Source organism: Ostrea edulis, chromosome 2 (genome assembly GCF_947568905.1).
Source record: "Ostrea edulis chromosome 2, xbOstEdul1.1, whole genome shotgun sequence".
NCBI lineage: Eukaryota > Metazoa > Mollusca > Bivalvia > Ostreida > Ostreidae > Ostrea > Ostrea edulis.
This window is the reverse complement of record NC_079165.1, coordinates 103,976,989-103,999,194: the sequence shown is the minus strand read 5'-3', so window position 1 is coordinate 103,999,194 and position 22,206 is coordinate 103,976,989. Positions and strand designations below refer to the sequence as shown.

The 22,206-nt window shown below is 37.8% G+C and overlaps 1 protein-coding gene and 1 non-coding gene across 2 annotated transcripts in view; both read left to right on the top strand.

Moving 5' to 3' along the window:
* Positions 1 to 21,122, top strand: part of LOC125667248 (protocadherin Fat 4-like) — a 43,890-nt gene extending 22,768 nt beyond the window's left edge. Inside the window, exons 5-19 of the mRNA XM_048900606.2 lie at positions 962 to 1,152; positions 1,862 to 2,777; positions 5,422 to 5,605; positions 7,111 to 7,361; positions 7,559 to 7,746; positions 7,847 to 8,482; positions 8,613 to 9,495; positions 9,598 to 10,980; positions 11,790 to 13,537; positions 13,922 to 14,022; positions 15,445 to 15,752; positions 17,757 to 17,962; positions 18,071 to 18,176; positions 18,306 to 18,449; positions 18,564 to 21,122. Coding sequence (XP_048756563.2) covers positions 962 to 1,152; positions 1,862 to 2,777; positions 5,422 to 5,605; positions 7,111 to 7,361; positions 7,559 to 7,746; positions 7,847 to 8,482; positions 8,613 to 9,495; positions 9,598 to 10,980; positions 11,790 to 13,537; positions 13,922 to 14,022; positions 15,445 to 15,752; positions 17,757 to 17,962; positions 18,071 to 18,176; positions 18,306 to 18,449; positions 18,564 to 20,236 — 8,918 coding nt within the window. The 3' untranslated portion in view covers positions 20,237 to 21,122. The remainder of the gene's footprint in view (positions 1 to 961; positions 1,153 to 1,861; positions 2,778 to 5,421; positions 5,606 to 7,110; positions 7,362 to 7,558; positions 7,747 to 7,846; positions 8,483 to 8,612; positions 9,496 to 9,597; positions 10,981 to 11,789; positions 13,538 to 13,921; positions 14,023 to 15,444; positions 15,753 to 17,756; positions 17,963 to 18,070; positions 18,177 to 18,305; positions 18,450 to 18,563) is intronic.
* A 340-nt stretch (positions 21,123 to 21,462) lies between these two features.
* Positions 21,463 to 21,537, top strand: Trnay-aua (transfer RNA tyrosine (anticodon AUA)). The gene is given in 2 exon segments: positions 21,463 to 21,499; positions 21,503 to 21,537. It is a non-coding gene; the product is annotated as a tRNA-Tyr (tRNA).
* Positions 21,538 to 22,206: the final 669 nt, after the last annotated feature.

Below are 22,206 nucleotides of genomic sequence, written 5' to 3'. Positions count from 1 at the left end.
TGCAGATTGTGTATATGCTTGAAAGACTTGCATTATTCTGTGGTGTTAATGCATACACCATAAAATACTTTTGTTGTGTTTTGAAATGATCCCTCTATTCACTAAAACTCGATAAATGAATTTAAAAGACCTAGGATTTTGTGCAAGGCTTTGAAAATAAAACAACAATGGCTGGCTAAAGATTTGAATACCAGTGTGAAAACTGGATCTTATACTGGTTTAAGTAAAAGGTGTTCTATTTTGACATTTAACTAGGCGTACAAATGACAGGAACACTCTGAGACAGTCTATAATTTATCAATTATTAGAAATGTTATGGGTGTTGTTGGCAGGAGGACTGTGTCAACATGAAAAATTAACAGATCGTCTGTGTTAGTTACTGAAGAAGTCAACATTCACAAAGCACATCTATATACTTATTATCTGAAATCGGAACACCAGGAGGCCATTTTTTTAATGCAAAAAAAATTGAAGAGAACACTTAATGTTCCATGAAGCAAGTTTGTCTGATGCACACAATTAACCAGCATTGTTCAGGATCTTTTTCCTGTTCAGTTTGATTTTTGTTGTTGTTAGAATTCTGTAAATCTTGCATAACTAGCCAACATCAATCTTGGAAGTCTGTTCTGTAGACAGCCTCTTTGTATGTAAACATTTACACGAGGAAACATAACACTTGTAACTGCTGTTTCACACTTTCTTAGCAGCGGTTTAATTGAAAACATACAAAGTATATTGAAACTGTTAATCTTATTAGTGTGCAATGTTCATTTCGAGCAAGACCCAGTGCCAAGATAAATAATTCCAGGATAATTATGGTGCTCGACACTGAAATGAAAATACATAAGATAGATTCAGCTTTGCTAATGATGTTTTTATTCATAAATTTGCAAGGTGATAAATTGGTTTTCAAACATATGCATTTGATTATTTAATTGATAAGTGTTATATTTTCTTCCAGGAATGAACAGTCGACTGATGTACACATTTTTGGAGGGAAACTCCTCCTCTGACTTCAGCATAGGGACAGACAATGGAACAGTATACATTGTCAGAAATCTAGATCGGGAGACCCAGTCGCAGTACTCTCTTATTGTCATAGCAATGGACCTAGCTGAGCCTCCAAGTTCAAGGAAAAGTACTACTGCAGAGGTGGGTTATCATGAGAGCAGGGAATACATTAAGCATACAGACAAACTAAACTGCAGAAGGCTTTGCCTCTTATTAAATTTGTTCATTACGTCCAACTTAACAAATACCTGAATTCGACGATTTCTTGGAGAAAGAAATTGACCTAATTATATCTTCATAATAACTATTATATGGTCGTTTAGAATTAGAAAGTAAAGGGATACTGTAAAATTTTTAATTTTGGCATGGATCTAATTTTCATTGTTTTTATTATATTGAGACACTCAGCATTCAAATCTCTCATGAACAGGAGAAAATAAACTCTTCAACAACAATATCAGGACATCATAAACTTAAAATAATTCCTTAAAGACCCCACAATGTACTATATATTTCTAAAAAGACCCCACAATGTACTATATATTTCTAAAAAGACCCCACAATGTACTATATATTTCTATAAAGACCCCACAATGTACTATATATTTCTATAAAGACCCCACAATGTACTATATATTTCTATAAAGACCTCATAGATATACAGCACCTTTCTTTTTATAAGAACCTACAAATATATACAGCCTTTCATAAAGGCCCCACCCGCTTGAAGAATCCACCAATATACAGCTTCTAAGAGACCCCTCGATTAAACAGTGTTTCCTTTAAACTTTCAAAATTTGACTCCCTCCCTCCGATTTACAATAGTTTTGAACAATGATTTGTGTTTCAGGTGATTATCACCGTCAGAGACGTCAATGACAACTCCCCAGAGTTTGTGACCCCCTCTCAGATCTGGGTGAAGGAGAATGCCACTGTGAACTCTGTGGTTTACACTGTGAGAGCAATGGATGTAGATGAGGGAGCAAATGCTATAGTGATGTACAGTCTGGCATCTCACCCTGTCTTCTCAATATCACCCTCCACAGGGGAATTAAGTGTACTGAGTCCGCTGAACAGGGAACTAATCCAGAATTACACCCTCCACGTCACTGCCACTGATCAGGGGACAGAGTCACGATCCACCACCCAAAATCTACAAATCCTGGTAGAGGATGTAAATGACAACCCTCCTGTGCTTGTGCCCTCAGTTTACACCAAGACAGTCCATGAAGATGTTCAAATTGGTACCACCCTGCTACAGGTGACAGCGACAGACTTGGATGCTGGTTTGAATGGTGTGGTAAGGTTCTTTGTTACCAGAGGGGACAGCAATGCAGACTTTAGCATGGACCCCAGTAGTGGAGTTCTCAGAGTGCAGAAAAACTTGGACTATGAAAGAGTTAACAAATACACTTTGACAGTTCAGGCTGAAGACATGGGTGTAAATCCTCGTTACTCTGTGGCTACTGTCACTGTCATCATCGAAGACGTCAACGATTTCCAACCTGTGTTCCAGAATTCGCCATTTTATGCTCTGGTAAGGGAGAACATGGCTGCCTCTCCCCCAGTCTCTGTGATAACATTGTCTGCCCTGGACCTGGATTCTGCTCCCAACAGTCAGCTGACTTACGCTTTACGAGAGGGAGATAAGGGTGTGACATCAGTCTTCCAGATCAACTCAACCTCAGGGGAGATAACTTGTAGTCAGACTCTTGACAGGGAGCAGGTGCCCCAGTACAAAGTCTTGGTGGTGGCCATTGACTCTGGTAAGTAAAGAGCATCATTTCCACCAACTTAATTTTATCTCCACACCTTTATTGATACTCTACACCTAAAATGTTAAGATAGATATAGTCCACAGAACCATTCAAAACGTCTCCATGGATCCCAGGTATCCATTAATGTATGGAAATTCTTCGAAAATTAGCTCGATAAAGGTTACTTTTCCTAAATACATTGAATCTGTAAAACTAGGCTACACTTTAGAAGAAAAGCAATTGTACTCCTGTATTGCACCAGGGCTAAAGCGTGACAAGTGTCTTTCATAATGTCACATTATGTAGAAGTTTGATGTGCAGGTGCCCAGATTCCCAGAGAAAATGTTCTTTGGGCCCCATTCTCAGCTTTAGAAAGAGACAAAATGTTGAATGAAATTATCACAATTATGTATAATTACAAATGTTATAGACAATTTGAAATCAACAATAGAAACATATTTTAAAACAGGTTTTTAAAAATGAAATTTTTTAACAGTAACTTACGGGTAATTGAAGACATTAGTAGCACGTAAGGTCAGCAAAACATTTTAATTAGTCAGCCAAGGTGTGGGTTTAACATTTCTGGAAGTTCTTCTAATTTAAGTTATACAGGTGAAGGAATGGTCCGAATAGAATGTGCAGATAAAACTGAGATAGAAATTATATGAATGATATGCTCTCATTTGAAGTTAAATAGAATACATACAGATAATCAATGTCACTTCAAAAGATTGAACCTCAAATAACTATTGAACAAGAACAGAAGTTCAGAATTAAACAAATGCAGATTAGCATTTTTTTTATGGGGATATCAATTTAGATGTAGAATTTGTTTGGTCTGGGCAGACTTATGTGTGTTTTGTGGTAGGATTATCATTCCCTCTGGCAAGATAGGAAGAGATAACACATAATATGGATAGATTTGATAGAGCTGTGAATCAATTAAAAACCTCTCCTTTGACCCCCCTGGGCTAGTTATAGATGATACCTATTGTTGTAGTCTGATTCAATATACAGATAAGCCAAAAACCAAATTGGCCGTTACTGAAATTTATAAGAAATCTCTAATTGATTTTTGTACAATTTAGGGGGTGAAAGGCATGCATAGTGTATGTTGGGTTTATTTTAACAAAAGATTAACAAAAGAATCTTGTAGAGATATTTATCTTCCATCTTGAGGTTTGTATATTGCTGAAAGTTGAATGTAATCTCAGTATTTATGACAGTGTACCAGATACAAGTCCTGCCCATCTCACCACTTGAAAATTCCGGGTAAGGTGTGAATAAGTAGCCCAGACCTGATGACATCCACATTTGGTGAATATGTGGGTCATCCATCATTTCTTCAGTGACAAATGACCATTAGTAGAAATTGATGATTTATGGTCCAGTGATTGATGTAGTGTTTGTCAGCCATCAGAAGCAGCATGACTTGGCAGGGTGGTATGTGAAGACTTAAGGCTCTACCCATCATCACCCTGATTCAGTCGTCAACCCATCAGTCTTATTTGACAGTTTGATTGAAATTCCCTTCACTGAGGGGCAGCTTTCTATTAAGAAGCTGCATTCTGTTTGACACAAGGTGCACCTTATTTGTAAGTCATGAGAAATGAATCAATTTACTAATATCTTAGCAACTACTGGGGAATAGGGAGTGTGATTGAGCACTGGATAAGAATTTTTGCAGTAGAAGATATGACAGGTTTCTTAAATGCATGAAGTCTCAGGAAGGAGATTCCAACTGAATGAATAGCTTTTAATAGATCAATAGTACAAATGAAAGGAATGTATATATCTTTATTTGATAAGCTTCACATAGGTGAAGTTTAGGGTATTTTACCAAATTATTCTTTCGACTGTTTATTTAGAAGGGAGGTTTAATGTTAAATTGCGAAACCATTGACACAGGTACCACATATGATTCACTGAGGAGATAAAAAAAGAAAAAAATAACAGCGATTTTCTCCACCTCTCAAGTGACTGATATATTCCTAGATATCCTAATACAGAAGTGGTGCCATTCATCATACTGTAAAGAGATTAGAAGATTGTGTCATTTGTTAACCTCAGAAATAGTTACTGTTTTGTACACTTGGGAACAATGACAAAGAACATGAGAGAGAAATTGGATTCGCTGTCCTTTGTCTTCAGTCTCTTTCCTTACCCTTTGTTTCTGATGTACTGACTTCCATGGAGACAGTATCTGATACCTCAGTCTTACAAATCATGTTGTTCAGGTTGACTTCTGACCCCAGAGTTGACTGCAGGTCAGATTTATTGATTGTGTTTCTGGTACACGTATATCTTCCTCGCCCCCAAACATGACTTTTTATCATAAAACGACTCTGATGATGGTTTATGATGTTACGTTCCTACTTAGTTTGAGAAATACTATACTATCTACGAACTTGTAAAAGCCTGTTACTAGCAAATTCTAAATATTCACAGACTTTTTTTTTAATGCTTAGAACCAAATCTTCATACCAGTAGTCATATGATAACTGAAGAATGAAATAAACTGGTAATAATATCCATCTCTGACCATACAACATGGGTCAGTAATTTATTATGTGCCCAGCCAGTAAGCCATGTGTTCAGTTTTAAAATATTTTGAGTATAGTTACTTTTGATTGCAAATAATCCCGTTTGATAGGAATTGATCGGTTGACGGGAACTGGTACTGTACATGTGGAGGTGGAGGACACCAACGACAATACACCAATGTTTGATCGGAGTTCAGCCTATGTTGGTCACATCGAGGAGAATCAAGATGGTCCAGTGGACATACTGACCGTTACTGCAACTGATCATGACAGTGGGGCCAATGCTCAAATCAGGTAAAGAAAAAAAACAAACAAGGAAACAACAAGAAATGATATGGTCAATAGTTACTGTATAAGGTATTAGAAATAAGTGGTTTGAATCTTTGTGGCATCATTAAATTTTCCTCATCTTCTTTAGCTCTGGTTGGTTCCCCCAGAAATTCTGAATTGATTTTTCTATGAAGGAATATGCAATTCCTTACCATGTGCTAGAAAATGCCTTTAATGGAATATATCACTGTCATTCTGTCAAGGACATGGTGAAAGAATTTGTTTACAAGACACAATTTATCAAACGGGAATTATGTAAGAATTTTCTATTTGACTGCCAGCATATTAATAAATGTAGTGTCTTTTTTGTACTTTGCAAATATGGGAGTGCTTTACAAATGATTAAGCAAAAAATTGATGTGCAATAAAGTTCAACAGCATACAATCAAATTTCATCAAATATACTTTATTTACAAATGCATTGAATGCAATTGCAAATGCAAATAGTGCAGACAGTTTTATATATGACCTGGATTAATGTTTGAGTGAGCTGCTAAGAGAGTTTTAAGTAGTAAAACAAAAGAGTTCTATGGCATGGTTTCCGAGAGACCTTAATTTGGGACCACTGCGTCTTTTGGAGTGGATATCATGTTTAGATGTGTGAAACAGGTGGGAAAGTGATAGCCTTTGCCCTTGTTCTCCATTCAATCTTAATATTTGGAGGAACTAGAAATCCACATTCTTACCACTACAAAACTCTAATCTTTCTCCAATTACTTAAAGTGGGTATAGCATTGATCGTCATTTAATTTTAATCAATACATCCCCCTTTTTAAAAGTGTCAACACAGGTCTACAGAAATTTTAAATCTTTCTTGGCACATTTTTCATGACAATTCAAATTATTGAAATAAGTATTCATGGGAGTCAATTTCAAGCCAATGTTCATTATAGAAAACTTCCTGTAATTATTTAAGTTTCATCCTCAAAATGACAGACTTTAAAATATTCAAAGACTGTGTTAAAAAAATCAAAGATGTTTAGACTGGAGAAATAATGAAATAGAACAAAGAAAGGCTAACCTTTGTACAATTGCCCATATGTTGGTAAGAGTATGAGTTTATTTGACAGTGCTTTAGTATGATATATGTCTCATAAAGGAATCTTCACTTTGTACATTTTGTGGGCTATGTACACAATTGTGATTTAGCATTTTGAACATATGAATTGCAATTGACTAGTAAGCATAATTGATTTTTTTTTTTTAAACGGAAAGCTTAAGAGCAAGGTAAATTTTGTTTAATGCATTTGAATTGTTTGTTTGTAAGTAACAGTGACAGAGTGTATTATGGCTACAGCATTTTAGAGTCTACCATTAATTTGGAATGTATTGGTGCATGACAAACTGCATTTCATTCTAGAATTTTGAGTAGAGGAAACAGTTTCTGTACGTCCTGTGTGTCATGTTTGGAACATTGAGACTTTAGTACTTTAAACTTTGTATTGATGTAAGTGTCACCTCCATTTCAGCTATAGCCTGCTGGATGACGTAGATGGAAAATTCGCAATTAACACAACTAGTGGTATACTAACTTCACGGAAACCTCTGGATCGAGAAGACACTTCCTTGTACCATCTCACAGTCGTAGCAAAAGACCATGGAAATTTGGTCAATTCGGCAGAGGCCAACATCACTGTCTATGTTGATGATGTCAATGATAATGTCCCCGAATTTGAAAAACAGACACACAATCAAACCCTGAATAATCCAACCTTATCAGGTACCATAGAATGTGTGAAAAATTACTGATAAGGTTTACTGCAATTTGAAATAAATACCACATGTAGAAATCTTTGCTTGTGTACTGAGCAATGTATGTACCTAAATTTACATCTTGATATATGAATAAAAAGATATCTGATGAGAAATTTGAACCTGGTGTGTAGTTTGATGAAGCACATTTTATGGGTGTTACAGGTCAGTTTGTTGTTGGTGTGACAGCAGTTGATAGGGATGCTGGACTGAATGGTAGAGTGACTTATCGTCTGCAGGGATCAGACTGTAACAGGTTTAGTCTTGATGCTCAGAGAGGTATCATTACAACAGCAGATACATTGTCTGGAGTGGGAACCAAGTTTACGTGTACAATTGAAGCCAAAGACCAGGTTTGTGAGAGAGGCTATTGTGTTCAATGACAAAAGATCATGCAATGTCACTAACTTGTGTAAAGTCACATACTCATGCAATTTATCTAAATTTTTGTAGGGCTCTCCCCAGAAGACATCTACCACAACTCTTCAAGTAGAGATATCCTCTGTCGATGCATCAAGCATACCTATCTTTAATGCCTTTAGCAATCCAGGACCTCTAAATGAAGGAGCTCCACTGGACTATGTGGTCACAACAGTGATCGCTCAATCTTCCTCTAACAATGGTCCCATCACTTACGCTATCGCTGGAGGAAATGTTGGCAGCACTTTTCATATTGATGAATCTCTTGGAGTCATTCGTGTTGCAGGAGAGGTGGATTATGAAATGACAACTAATTTCCACTTGTGGATTCAGGCAACAGAGAGGTCCAATACATTGCTCTCTGCATACAAAGAACTGACCATTACCATTTCTGATCAGAATGATAACACCCCAAGGTTCCAGGAGGGTGTTTACATTACATCTGCCAAAGAGAATATTCCAGAATCCACTACCATCTTCACTGTGAGTGCCACTGATGCAGACAGTGGTGACAATGGAAAAGTGGTTTATGTCCTAGCTGGAGGAAATGTCAACAACATTCAAGACACATTCTCGGTGGATTCTAACTCAGGAGAAATTAAAACTAGAGTGACGTTAGACAGGGAAACTCAAGATTCATATAATCTTATCATAGAAGCTCATGATTTGGTAAGCAAAATTGTAAAACCTTTTATGAAAAAATTCAAAATGAAACAAAATTCCGAACATCATGAAGATTGTAGAAAATGTGTTCTATTTCACAATACAATGCATTATATACTTATATGTCGTGTTGCAGGGTTCCCCTCAGAAGACTGGTACCACCACTGTTAGGGTAATACTGATTGACGTCAACGACAATTCCCCGATATTCTCCACCATTTTCTCTGTGAACATTCCAGAGGATCTTCCTGTCAACAGCTTTGTTATTCAAGTGACATCCACAGATGCAGACATTGGGTCCAATGCCAAGGCACATTACAGTATAGATCATTCCTCAAGTCAGGCCTCAATGTTCAGCATTGATGCTGACTCTGGTAACATTACACTGAAGTCTCGCATTGACAGAGAAGCAATGTCCAGCCAGAGGATAACTGTTCCTCTGATTGTTGACGATGGATCCTATTCTACCCGTGGATCTTTGCATGTTTTCGTCACTGATGTCAATGACAATGCACCTCAGATTCAGCCTCCAGTTACTTTCAATTTCTTGGAGCTTCAGCCAGGTGGCTCAACTGTTGGCACAATAGTGGCGATTGACCAAGATGTTTCCACCCCAAACAATCAGTTTTACTTCTCCTTCAAATTGCCATCGTCAGAATTTTCTATAAACGACAAGACTGGAGTGATCTCTTCTAAAGAGGAACTTAATTACATTTACCACGAAAACTTCTTCAATGCTCTGAACCAAAGAGAGCTGGTGGTCATTGCTACAGACCTTGGGACACCAGCTAAGTCTTCAGAGGCCATTATCACTATAGAAATCATAGATGCCAATGACCATGCTCCAAAGTTTGAACAAAACCTGTATTTTTCTGCAGTCCCCGAGAGTGCTCCCCAGGGAGAAAGGATACTGACTGTGGTGGCCAAAGATGAAGAAGACGTTGGACAGAATGCTGAAGTAGAGTACTTCATCGAGAGTGGAAATGGATCAAGTTACTTCTTCATCAACAAAACTACAGGTATGCTATTAAGTTTGTGTTGCTACATTATGTCATGTCCTTTGAATGACTGAAGAAACAGACGAAACTGGTGTGTTTATTTCAAACAATTTACAATTTCAGGCTTAATTACTGTGGCCCAGGTGTTGAGTGGCAGAATAAATCAAGACTTCACCATCACCATTAGAGCAGAAGACCGAGGATTACCCCCCAAATCTAACACAGTTCCAGTTCATTTGTCCATCACTGCAAGCAACAGCTTCCCTCCAGTTTTTGATATGACAGTTCTCTCCTACTCTGTCTCAGAAGATGCTCCAATTGGTCAGAGTGTTGCTAGAGTAACAGCCACTGATCGAGATGGTCCTGGTCCCAATGGGAAAGTATCGTATTATATAGTTGGTGGAAACACAGCTGGACTATTCCAAATCAACTCAGAAAATGGTGCAATTTCTGTTGCTCAAGCCTTAGATTATGATTTTGTACAAATTCATCTGCTGACTGTTGCAGCTAGAGATTCTGGACTGCATTATCGTGAAGCAACAGTTATTCTGAATGTACAATTGATTGATGTAAATGACAATCCTCCTTTGTTCACACAATCCCATTTTGAGGGTTACATTCCGGAAAATTCACCATCCGACTCCAGCATCATCAGAGTCCTGGCTAAGGATGCAGATACAGGGGAAAATGCTCGCATTGAATACTACATCAGTGATTCTGAAAGTGACCAGCTTGTTCTCCAATTGTTTAGAATTGACAAACAGACTGGAATACTTATGACCAAAGGAAATTTGGATTATGAAACTCAAACCAAATTTTCAATGGTTGTCATTGCCAGGAATCCAAATAATGTGAACATGAGAAATACAACTTTAGTTACTGTATATGTTACCAGTGTGAATGAGTTTTACCCAGAATTTGTTCAGAAGACATATGCATTTTCTACCAAAGAATCAGCTGCAAATGGAAGTGTTATTGGCAAAGTAAGGGCCACTGACCGTGACAAAGGAATAGATGGAGTTGTGTATTTCTATCTCATTGGTGCCAGCAATGGGAAGGGATTCAATGTCAACTACAAAACGGGGGACATATTTGTTTCTGGTAAACCTGACTATGAAAGCTCTCCACATGTGGTTCTGAAAGTTTTGGCCAAAAATTGGGAAAGTGTGAAAGGCAATGACACAGATACATGCACAGTGACCATCTCAGTGGAAGACGCCAACGATGCACCTGTCTTCACGCAGACTCTGTATCTTGCCAATATTCTGGAGAATGCTGCAGGGGGAGTCAGCATCACTACTGTAACTGCCGTTGACAATGACAACATTCCAGAAGACAGACAGTTCAGCTACAGAATTCTCTCTGGAAATGAGGGTGAAGAATTCTCCGTTGATCCCACCACTGGTCGCATCCACACCACAGGGAGAGGAAACTTGGACAGAGAAACCAATCCTACTCGCTCCATTGTGGTGGCAGCTATTGATCGGGGAACACCACCAGCTACAGGTCAGTCAAATCTTGTGTCTCTGCAATATATTCAGTATTCTACCACAGTTATTGCAAAGATCAAAGGAATGCTGCGGGCATTATTCTGCGATATACCTTCATATGTAATAACTTTATTATGAGAGAATTGATATACAACTCACTTGCACTTTGTGTTTTGTTAATACATAACTGATAATTCAATTTTATAATCATAAATATTAATTAATATGTATTGCAAAACAAATTTAACAATGACTGAAGGATATTTGTCAGTATAAATCAATCATCTGCATTCAGAGATTGATACACCTGGACAAATAAACATGTCAATTCACAGACAAGTTAATCTTCTACCTATGTGTTATTAAGTTTTCTTTAACTGTGTATTCAAAGCAGTTGATATATGTCAACATAAAACTAAATGCTTGAAATATTTTTCAAAATAGATTTAGTATACCCCAATATCTCATCTAAAACATGTAGGCCTAGTCCATTTCGGAAACTGCCATGATGTTATGGTGACCTAATTTGTAGTTGTATAGGTAAACAGCTGGTTGTACATGTATATTTCTGAACTGTATTAGAAAAGAAATAAAGTTTCTGTTTTCATGGATGATGCAGGATAACCTCTTTGGTCTGGAAATGTTGTTTGAAATATAAAATCGATGGCTAATGCCTCAGCTTTTATATTTCAAAACAACATTTCTCAACCTCGAAGGTTATCCTGGATCATTCATGAAAATGTTAACTTTATTTCTTAAGTATTAGGCTTGCTTTGTTGTATGATTTGTACTGAATTTGGAATTTTTTCAATATTGTTATTTCAGGATCTACAACAGTACGAATAAGACTGATGGATGAGAATGACAATTCTCCTTACTTCTCGCCAGCGGATCTGACAGGATATGTCATGGAAAACTTGCCGGCAGGAACCAGTGTGATAAGCCTATCCACAAACACTTCAGATTGGGACTTGGACCTCCCGGGACAGCCGGGAAATCAAGGTCCCTACAGTTACGAAATATCTCCTGGTAGCCATTATGATTACTTCAGCATCACTTCTGATGGACAGGTGCGTACCAAACAGGCTCTTGACAGAGAGGCACGACAAGAGTATGATGTCATAGTGGTTGTCAGGGATGCAGGAATACCCACTCAGACGGCAACCTTGACATTCAAAGTCATTATCCAGGATGAAAATGATACTCCTCCACAAGCCAGAAATATGGATATCCAGATTGGTGTTTTTGAGACCACCCTGCCCACAGCTCCAGTGGCAAATGTTCGACCACTGGATGCAGACACCATTGGAACATACACTTGCATTGTGACCGATGACTATTATGCAATTATCAAAGGATCAGGATGCAACTTAACTCTAAGGAACTTCCATACACCACTATCCCGAACATTGAATGTTCAAGGCTCTGATGGAAATTTAATGGTGTCGTATGAAGTTGTATCAACATTGGTGTATTTCAATAATGTGACATTGGATAATGTTGTTATAATTTATGTTGATGGACTTGAAAATGCGGACTTTGTGAAAAATAAGTTGAGTAAGTTTCGAAGTGCTGTTGCCAACTTATTCAGTAGTGAGGATAAAGTTACCATTTTAAATGTGGACTCGAAAGATACAGGGACTTTGGTATATGTCAGTGTCATAAAAGCCTCTGGAGTGGTAGTCCGGTATGACATTTTGAAACAACAGTTAAATTCAAACAAACAAGCAATTGCAAGTGTTATTTTTGAAAGTATGGTAAATCCAGAAAATAGAATCCAGATTGGGTACACAGTCTGTGAAATGTCCACTTGTAATTCTGGAACATGCTTGAATCGAATTGTTGTTGGGTCGGGAATGCACACTGTGGACTCTCCCTCTTTCATCCTGTCGACCCCAGCCATGGTGCCCGATTTCTACTGCAGCTGTCCCTCGCAGTACACCGGCAGACATTGTGAGGTGCCTGTACAACCATGCGGAAGTGGTTTCTGTAGCAATGGTGGATATTGTCAGGGTGGAGTATGTCAGTGCACAGAAGGATGGTTTGGACAGAACTGCACACAAGACAAGAATGAGTGTTTGGATGCTCCGTGTAATAATGGGGGTACATGCGACAACTCCCCTGGGTCCTATACATGTCGATGTCCAGATGGATTCACTGGTCAGCATTGTGAAACGGGATCCAATCACTGTGCATCCTATCCTTGTGAAAATGGTGGCCAGTGCAAGAATAAACTAGACGGATTCCATTGTGAGTGTCCATATGAGTACTGGGGTAAACGGTGTCAGTACACATCCAAAGGCTTCTCAGAACTCTCTTACATGGAGTTCAACTCCATTGATCAGAACCTGAAAGACATTGACCTTGACTTGACCTTCTCCACCATCAGATCAAAGGGTCTTCTACTGTACAACCCCAGCAACACTGGAAAATTCATAGCTCTAGAAATTGTAAGTGGAAATGTGAGATTTTCTTTCAACTTTGGAGATGCAAAGGCAACGATCCTTACTGTACCCAAGAATGTGTCCACCAAAGGTGAATGGTTCAGGGTTCAAGTCCAGAGAAGGTTGGCGGTACGTGTATTTTTTGTTAGTGTTTAAAGTTCATGCTCGGTACTTGGAGCTCTTTTAATGTAATAATTAAACATGATTAATGCCAAATTTATGGTATGCTAAATTGGTGAAAGAGGACTACATGAACAAGGATTTTATGTTCTTCACTTAGTCCTTTAATGATATAGTACATATTTAATACTTGAAATTTGATAACAAACCTTTTAAGATTACCAAGCGATCTGGCTTAAAGTACAATTAAAAATTTTCATGATGATTTATGCATAGGAAGCTGTGATTTTTATTTGTTATGTATATCTCTTTGAATATAGAACATCAAGATAACTCCATGTTACACAATCCGTTGTCCTTTCTTTGTGAGTGACATTTTGGATCATATTTTAGGTTGCTGAATTGAGGGTGACCCACTGTCCTGGTTCCAGTGAGGAATGTGTCATCTGTCAGAATGGAGACAGCACCTGTTATAGCAAGGGCAGCCAATCTAAGTAGGTTTTCACCTCCATTCACCGAGGAGGGTCACTTTATAATGATCAGTCCATATCAAAAATGTGATCTACTTTTGTGTGTGAATTTGTAAGCAAAATTCATATTTAAAACAGAAGCAGTCCATTGTTAGAAGCTTGGGGTTATGTCAGGTTTCTTTAGCTGTGTCCTCACCAATGTGGTCATTCCTTTGTGTCAACAGTCATGTTGGAAATATCTACAGAATTCTGTATTGATGTGGGATTACTAGACATTTTTTTATATTCAGATTACGCGGTTTTGATATGTTGGGTCCTATTAAGATTAAATTTACTGAAACTGTCATGCCTGTCTGCTTTAAGAAAGAGCACCGAGGCGTGTAAGCTTATCATTGCCATTAATTTATAAAAATGGACGTTAGTATCGGGTAGACTGGGTACACAGTATATTTCTTCTTCCATTGATGTGTAAGATTACACCACATTTATATTATATTACGGAGTATTTAGGCAGCCTTTGTGCTGCATTTAGACATTGCTGTTTGAATTTGAAAATTGATCGAGCTTATGGGTTGTGCTCGGTCAACTAGAACACCCCCTCTTTGCTTTTATATGTAAAAACTAAATAATAAAGGGTAGGCATCCATCCTCACAATAAAAATCTGTTTAATGGTCAAGTCAGAGTAGATAAACTTATTGATTAGGTGTAGTACTTTAAATGTTCCTTTGTTCCAGTTGACAGGTCAGAAATAGACCTTTAATTAATAAACCATCTGTACACAGGAACAAACAACAATCAATAATCAATAATTCTGCATACAGGATAATTGGTGTCTGTTGGTTGTTACCCAGGTATAAATTCTTGGTGGTTTTCATTCATGGCAGATTGAGTTACCCCGGCATCCCAGTAGTTGACAGTACCACTGGGTGGATTGAAGTCAACGTTACGTGATATATGACCATTACACGGAAATCAATACAGTTTTATTGACGTTTTATGTTTCCTAAACATTTAATTCGTGTACTTACAAAACACTTCTATGATATCAAACCAACTTGATATGATCTTTTATCATTTGATCTTTGCTTACTATTGGGTGATACTATGGGTAGAAAGAGTGTCTTTAACACTTTTCAGAAACACTTTGGTCTGACTTTTTCTCATCTACAATTTGTGAGGTTTAAGGCGTGTAAGGATATCTTGAGGAAAAGAACGTTAATTGAGTTCTTAATCCTGACATTTTGATCTCTTGTTACTTAGTTAACACTTGTGTGTTATTTGATCTGGTAAAAGTGTTTAAATGATTGATTTTTTTCTCTCTCTTTATCATCTTCTATTTGAAGTTACTTTAGTATGATGTACAATTTATTTGAAATATCATCAATACATGTATTTTTCTACACTGTGATGTTGATAATATGAAAAACCTATTCTTGTCTCTGCAGTAACTATCTGGACTTAGATGGACTCCCTATGTACATTGGAGGTGTCAAAGATATTAAAACCATTCAGAGTCGTCCTGGACAGGTCAATTCTCATGATTTCATTGGGTGTATCAGAGAATTCAAAGTTAACAATGTGGATCATCTCACTCAGCCTTCAAATAGCCACGAAAACATTTTGGATAAGTGTCCAAGTTCCATTGGACACTGCAGTGGGGACAGATGTAACAATGGGGGACGGTGCGTGGAGGAATGGGACGGGTTTTCCTGTCACTGTATTGGAGGATTCTCTGGAGTCTCCTGTGAAATAGGTAAACAACACTGCATTAACTTTACACTTGAAATTGGGTCGAGTGAAAACAGAGAAGATGAGAAATTTATTAGCAATGGTTATGAGAACTGCTTTCAGTATCCTTGTGGGTCAAAACCATGGCATATTTGCCACTGAAAATGGATGGAGGTTATGCATACACTGCAATTTGATGTTGGCATTGCTTTTTTAGTGCCCTGTAGTTATTATATTCAATTATTTCTCACCAGAAAGTGTGAAGGCCAGAGCAGTAAATTATGGCCAATCCAGACTGATATATATATATATATATATATATATATATATATATATATATATATATATTGATTTTCACATGTATCGTTTAGATCCTAGGGGTAAACGTAAGGTTGGGTGTTATAATTGTTTGTTTGTGCTTTATATTAAATATTCTATACAATTGCATCAAGAGATCCACTCTCCTTATAAAAAATATCTTAAACACTGAATGACACAGCGACTGTGTGAGATTGCATCAGTGTGTATAAGTAGCACTTTAGGAGCATAACAAAGCTTCCTTTTTTAGGGAAGTCGTTGTGGCCAAGTGGACTTACACACTGGTTTGACAATCTTGCTAGGCGGTGGGTGCCGTACGTCGCTGGTTCGACCCCGGGCTGGGGCGAAAATTTTCAGTACCTAGTTGTGATTATTTAGTGCTTTATATATATATATATATATATATATATATATATATAGTTTCAGTAAACATACTATATAGTCACCAGTACATTCAAAGTGTACATACTGTATATATCACCAGACAGTTCAAATTCACGATGCACTGTGATGATTTAATTATTTTGTGGTTTTCTAACAAATACATTTTCATTGGTATGTGATTTTGAGGACAGATTCCTTTCGTTCTCTCCTCACATATAGAAATGCACTTCGACCAGCCTTAGTTGATTTATTTCCTAGATTACACAATCTTGCCACAAAAACAACTAAGGGCTATTCCAGAAATAAATACATGGGGGGGTCGGGAGGCACCTTTTGTATATACCAAGCACCCATAAAAATAAAATAAAAAATTACCCCATGACCCATCAAATTAATAAACTCATTTTACAATGACCCATCTAATAAAAAAAAAACAACTAACCAGACCCACCACAAAAATATTTTTAAAAATGAAAACGGTACAAATCTCGCGAGGTTTTCGGGACAAACATTCTAGTCAATGACGCGGTAATGCCTGTGCGACATTGTATCACAGTAGTTCTGAAGAAACGATGTCACATCAACAATCAAAGGCATCTATGGCGGGAATGTTGGAAAGATTGGGAGTCCCAAACGATGCTATTATCATGAAATGGGTATGGATATGTTTTTCCACGAATCGTTCGTCTTCTAATGGAGCCCGCGCCCGGAGGCCTCTATATCACCATCACACCGACTGATAAATATAATGCATCGGTACCCTCGTATAAATCAACTAAGGTTTGCCTATTTTTATTAGAAAACGGAATACCTATTGGTTTCAAAATATTCCCAAAATCGATGCACTGTAAACTGTAATAATCTACAGAACAGAGTTCGCTGCCATCACGTCCAAAGGGATCACACTACTAAACGCGCCTCTAATTTGAAGAGTGCCGTAATGGAAAGTTATGCGCTGCAAAGAGCGACAACTCGAATAGTTCTATGTTACTTCCGATTTCGAAAGCAGCATTTCGAAAGCACGTTTTCAATTTTCCCTCCGACGTTTTGTAACCAACACGACAAGAGCGACAATAAAAATATTCTGAAAACTCAACACCCACATGGCACAAAATAAAACAATAGAAACTACCCACTACCCATAATAAATATTTTTTTAACAGTCCAACCAAGGACCAATTAAAATATGAAAAAATACGACCACCCATACAAAAAAATATCGTTTGCCGCCCGACCCCCCCATTTGATCATTTCTGGAACAGCCCTAACACAACGAATAATGGTGAAGCCACATTATTTCAAATAACTCATGTTTTTATCTGTACAGCTCCTGGACCACTCGGATTTGGATCCAACTCCCGTGTGAATTTTGTTCAGAAGGAGTCCTTCAGGAGAGACCAGATAGTCAGTCAATCAAATTCTAGAAAGCGGAGGGCCATTGACACATCTTCCATCATGATTAGGTACCGTACCACTGCTCCTCAGGAACCCCTGCTGATAGTGACCACTGCTGACAATCAAGGACTTCTCTGGGTATGTGTTACATTAAAGGTGGAGGAATACAGAATAAAGAAAATAGTTTTCTTGGAAAGGCATTAGGTAATGTGTGTATTTCTGAATATCATGATATTCTTGTTTTAGGTTGGTTCTGGAAAGTTAGTTTACACCTTTGGCTCTACCTCAGTTGTGCTGAATGATGGAGGTGTACATGATGGAGAATGGCATAATACTACTGTATCAATCACTGGTGAGACAAAAGTATTCATCTAGGACTTTGTCAGATAGTAGCACATTGGAATGAATTACCGTTTACACATGGGTTATGTTTTGTCTTAGTTGGGTATCTAAGTGTTGTAAAAAAAAAAATTATTTACAGGAGACCAAGTCACATTGACAATGGATGACAAGACACAGCAACAGACCCTGAATGGGGTGGTGAAGTTCTCAGATGTTAGGATCACCAAAATGGTCCTAGGTTCCAGCGAGGCACCCATCAATGTGGACAACAGCAAAGTTCAAGGTCAGAAGTGTTGAAATGTTTAAAAATTCCAAAAAGATTATATGAAATAATCTATTTTGTTTCCTTGATGAAGAGAGGAGTGAATATTTGATTAAATCTGGTTTTGTCTTGCAGCTTTCTCGGGCTGTATTTCGATGTTTCAAATGAATGGATTATCCGTTCCACTGAATGGGTCGACGGACCGTTTCATAATTACACCAACAGAAAGTGTGGAATCCGGATGCTCTGCTCTGTGTGCTGGAAATCCATGTGGAGGAGGTGCTTGTTCCGTCATCATGGAAACTCGTGTGTGTGCAGCTGTTAAAGAACAGCCTGAGAGCCTTAGCATTGGCATAATTGTTGTGATTGCTTTCTTTGGAGTTCTTTTAATTGTGATTGCCATTGTGTTTGTGTTATTCCGTATGCGCCGTCAAAGGAAAGATCCCAAAAATCAAACCACACCCAGAGAAAATGGCCATGCGAACAAAGGTTTTAACAATAGCCCACCTAGTTATCAAGATTCTGGATACGGAGAACAAGACTACAACAGACAAAATAACCTTAACATAAACTACACTCCAAATGGACTGCACAGGCCTGATCTTATCAACTCTGATCCAACTCAACGAAAGCCTTACGAGATAGATGATGGCACTGTAATTATTGACAATGGGGATGTGAACATGAACCAGTTAAATGATATGCCAGAGCACTACGATCTTGATAACGCTAGCAGTATAGCACCATCAGACATCGATGTTCACACACATTATAGAGGCTACCGAACCGGCTACTATCCGGATCGATCTCGAGAGCGTCCAAATAAACACCACAGGGAGAGTCCGGCTGGTGGTTACAAGTCCCGTGAAAGTCCGGGACCTGGCGCACTCAAACTACAGACATCAGGGCGACTACGTAGTAGTCCTGCCAATAACTTAGGAGTACCACAGATTCCTAGTCATTCAGCTAGGAGTAGTCCTGCTAATGTAGCAATCCGCAATAGTCCCATCAATCAACTTTCACGTCAAAGCCCGCAAGTTCGGGCCAGTCCATTGACTCATTCTAATGTGGTAGGAACACCGGTGTCAAATATTCATCATAATAGAACAGAATCAGAACAAAGTCTTGCCAGTCATCATAGTAAAAGTTCCACCAGTTCTTCAGTTCCAAGAGCTGTGATGCCAAATGGACACGTCAAGTCCAGCAGGCACAAATATTATGATCCTCATTCTCGTCAGGTCAAAGGGCTCACGGTAGAGGAGATTGATAAACTGAATGCCCGTCCACGCCGGCCCAGCCCTGTCAGTATGTTGGAAGCCGTGTCGTCATCAGAGGAGGGTCGTCACATAGCTAATATACGAATGAGCACAATAAACAGTGATGTGGTGCTGGTACCACCCGAGTCAAGCTCAGAGGATAGTGCTAATGACTCATTCACATGCTCAGAGTTTGAGTATGAAAATGAGAAAACTAAAAATGAATTTGACTCAAATGCAATGATATTTTCCAAAGTGTCGGAAGTAGAAAATGAACAGGAGGACTCCGGTCATCAAAACAGGACATCCCAGTCAGATGGTCTGGATTCAAACGGAGGTTCCTTTGCCAGCACAGTGGGGTCATCTGAGGAAGGGCCCCATACTGACCAAAAACTACTCAATGGTCATTTTGCCTGGGATTACCTCATGAACTGGGGTCCCAGCTATGAAAAACTTGTAGGTGTGTTCAAAGATATTGCATCATTGCCTGATGGAGAGACAAGTGAGAGTCATGAAGTGCAAGTCGCAGCAGATTGTGAGGAGTACGTGTGATTATCTGTGTGTTAGTATGTGTGAAAACTTACCTCCTAATGCAACATTCCTTTATATTTATTGCAGCAATTATTAAATATGCAATTGTACAGTTTATGGACATTTATATGAATTTGTAAATATGCTGCATGATTGAATCAAAGGTGTACAAAGTGTTTTTATTATTATTCATATTTAAGTTTATATTTTTTGTATGGTGCAAATTTTTGTTTTAGAAATGTGTCTGTGTGTGAAATGTCTGTATAGAACTTCATAAAATAAGATTAATCCACAAAGTTTGTCTCAAGTTTATCACTAATTCTGTAAGTCCCAAAACGGTGTCTTAAAAAAAATGCAATATCACTCCTGTTCACCAAAGTCCATACCCCAAACATTCCCAAGAGTTTCTGAGACGGAATACAACATGCAAGTATATTTTTGTAAGTATTACACGTCAACCAAGTTGATACCATTGACTGATGATTATGCATTTATATTTTATAATTAACATTTTCTACTTAACTTTTGTCCAGTCCCGTAGAAGATGAGTGATTTTATCTAACTATATTGCTTTGATGGCAGTTTAGGTGAAAACCTCATTTATAAAAGCATTTATTTTTATACTTTGTGATGTTACATTTTGAACGCAGGTTTATCTTTGAAATTTTTTATTAATTGTCCAAAGAGTACATTTATAAAGCTTTCTTTTAATATAAAAACAATAAAAGCATGGTACGCCAAATAATCTTGGAATTGTCATGAACATGTGTACATTGTTTTCTATAACTCAGTCATTGCAATAGCTCAGATAACCAATACTAGATGCAAAACATGTCAATAATAGATCTGTTTTAACTGTGAAATAAGTTTCACGTTTTATACTCATAATAAACATATGCTAATGACAGTATTAGTGTTTTTTGTTTTATTGCAAGAGAGACAACTCTTGTCAAAGCTACTGACATTGTAAACCAGGAGGCGAGGCTGTTTTGTAGTTCCACCTGTGTTGTTAGGTTGGTGTTACAATGAACATGGAAATGTCTGTGTGTAATTATATATGCAAATTCATAGACTACATGGGTGTTATAGTAGTTAAAAATCAATATCTATTACAAATTTACCTACAGAAAAGAATTTACACATTTTTTCCTTCAATATCTTTACCAACTGTAATGATAGCCACATTCTCTTGAATAATGTGCATATGAATTTTGATATGTAGCGGTCAGCCAGGTTTGATCGCCGGTGGCCAGATAGCTCAGTTGGTAGAGCACCTGACTATAGAGATTCAGGGGGCCCAGGTTCCAATCCCGGTTTGGTCCATTGCATTTTCTCCCTTACTGTTGCAGATAAATATAATGCGCCCATTTTAACGGCTGGGAATTTCGACAGAAATGAAAGTAGAATGTAAAAAACAATTTCATTTTTGAAAATAAAAGACGGTACGAAGTGCAATGCTTAACACCAGCATACTTTTCATGAGGTGCTAACACACTTTCTAAAGCTGCTGGCATGAAGCATTGCAGTTCATGTGTATGCCTCATTGATTTTGAAAAATGAAGTTTATTTTTTAAATGTGTCATTTATGCATTAGGTAAAGAGCTAATTCTTCCAGTTGGGCCTCCTAAAAACTTTTGTACAAAAAATAATTTGACAAATCATTTATCTAGAAAATAGGTCAGATGCAGCATCAGAATTGTGAATCAATGGTTGTTTATAATGAATCTGAATCGTGTAGAGTGAATTCTTTATTGGAAATAAACAGTCTAAAAAACTTCAAGCTGCTATAAACATGTACCGACATTACAAGCCGACAACACGGGTATGACAATAGCTCTCTGAGCATTCTTAAAAAGTATGAAAATTTCACATGGATTCTAGAACAAGGGGCCCACAGGTCATATCATTCACCCCAAGTGTTAGTTAAAGGTATCACAAGTCCCAATGACTAAGAAATCTAGAAAAAATTTCTTGTCCTGCATATTCAAGCT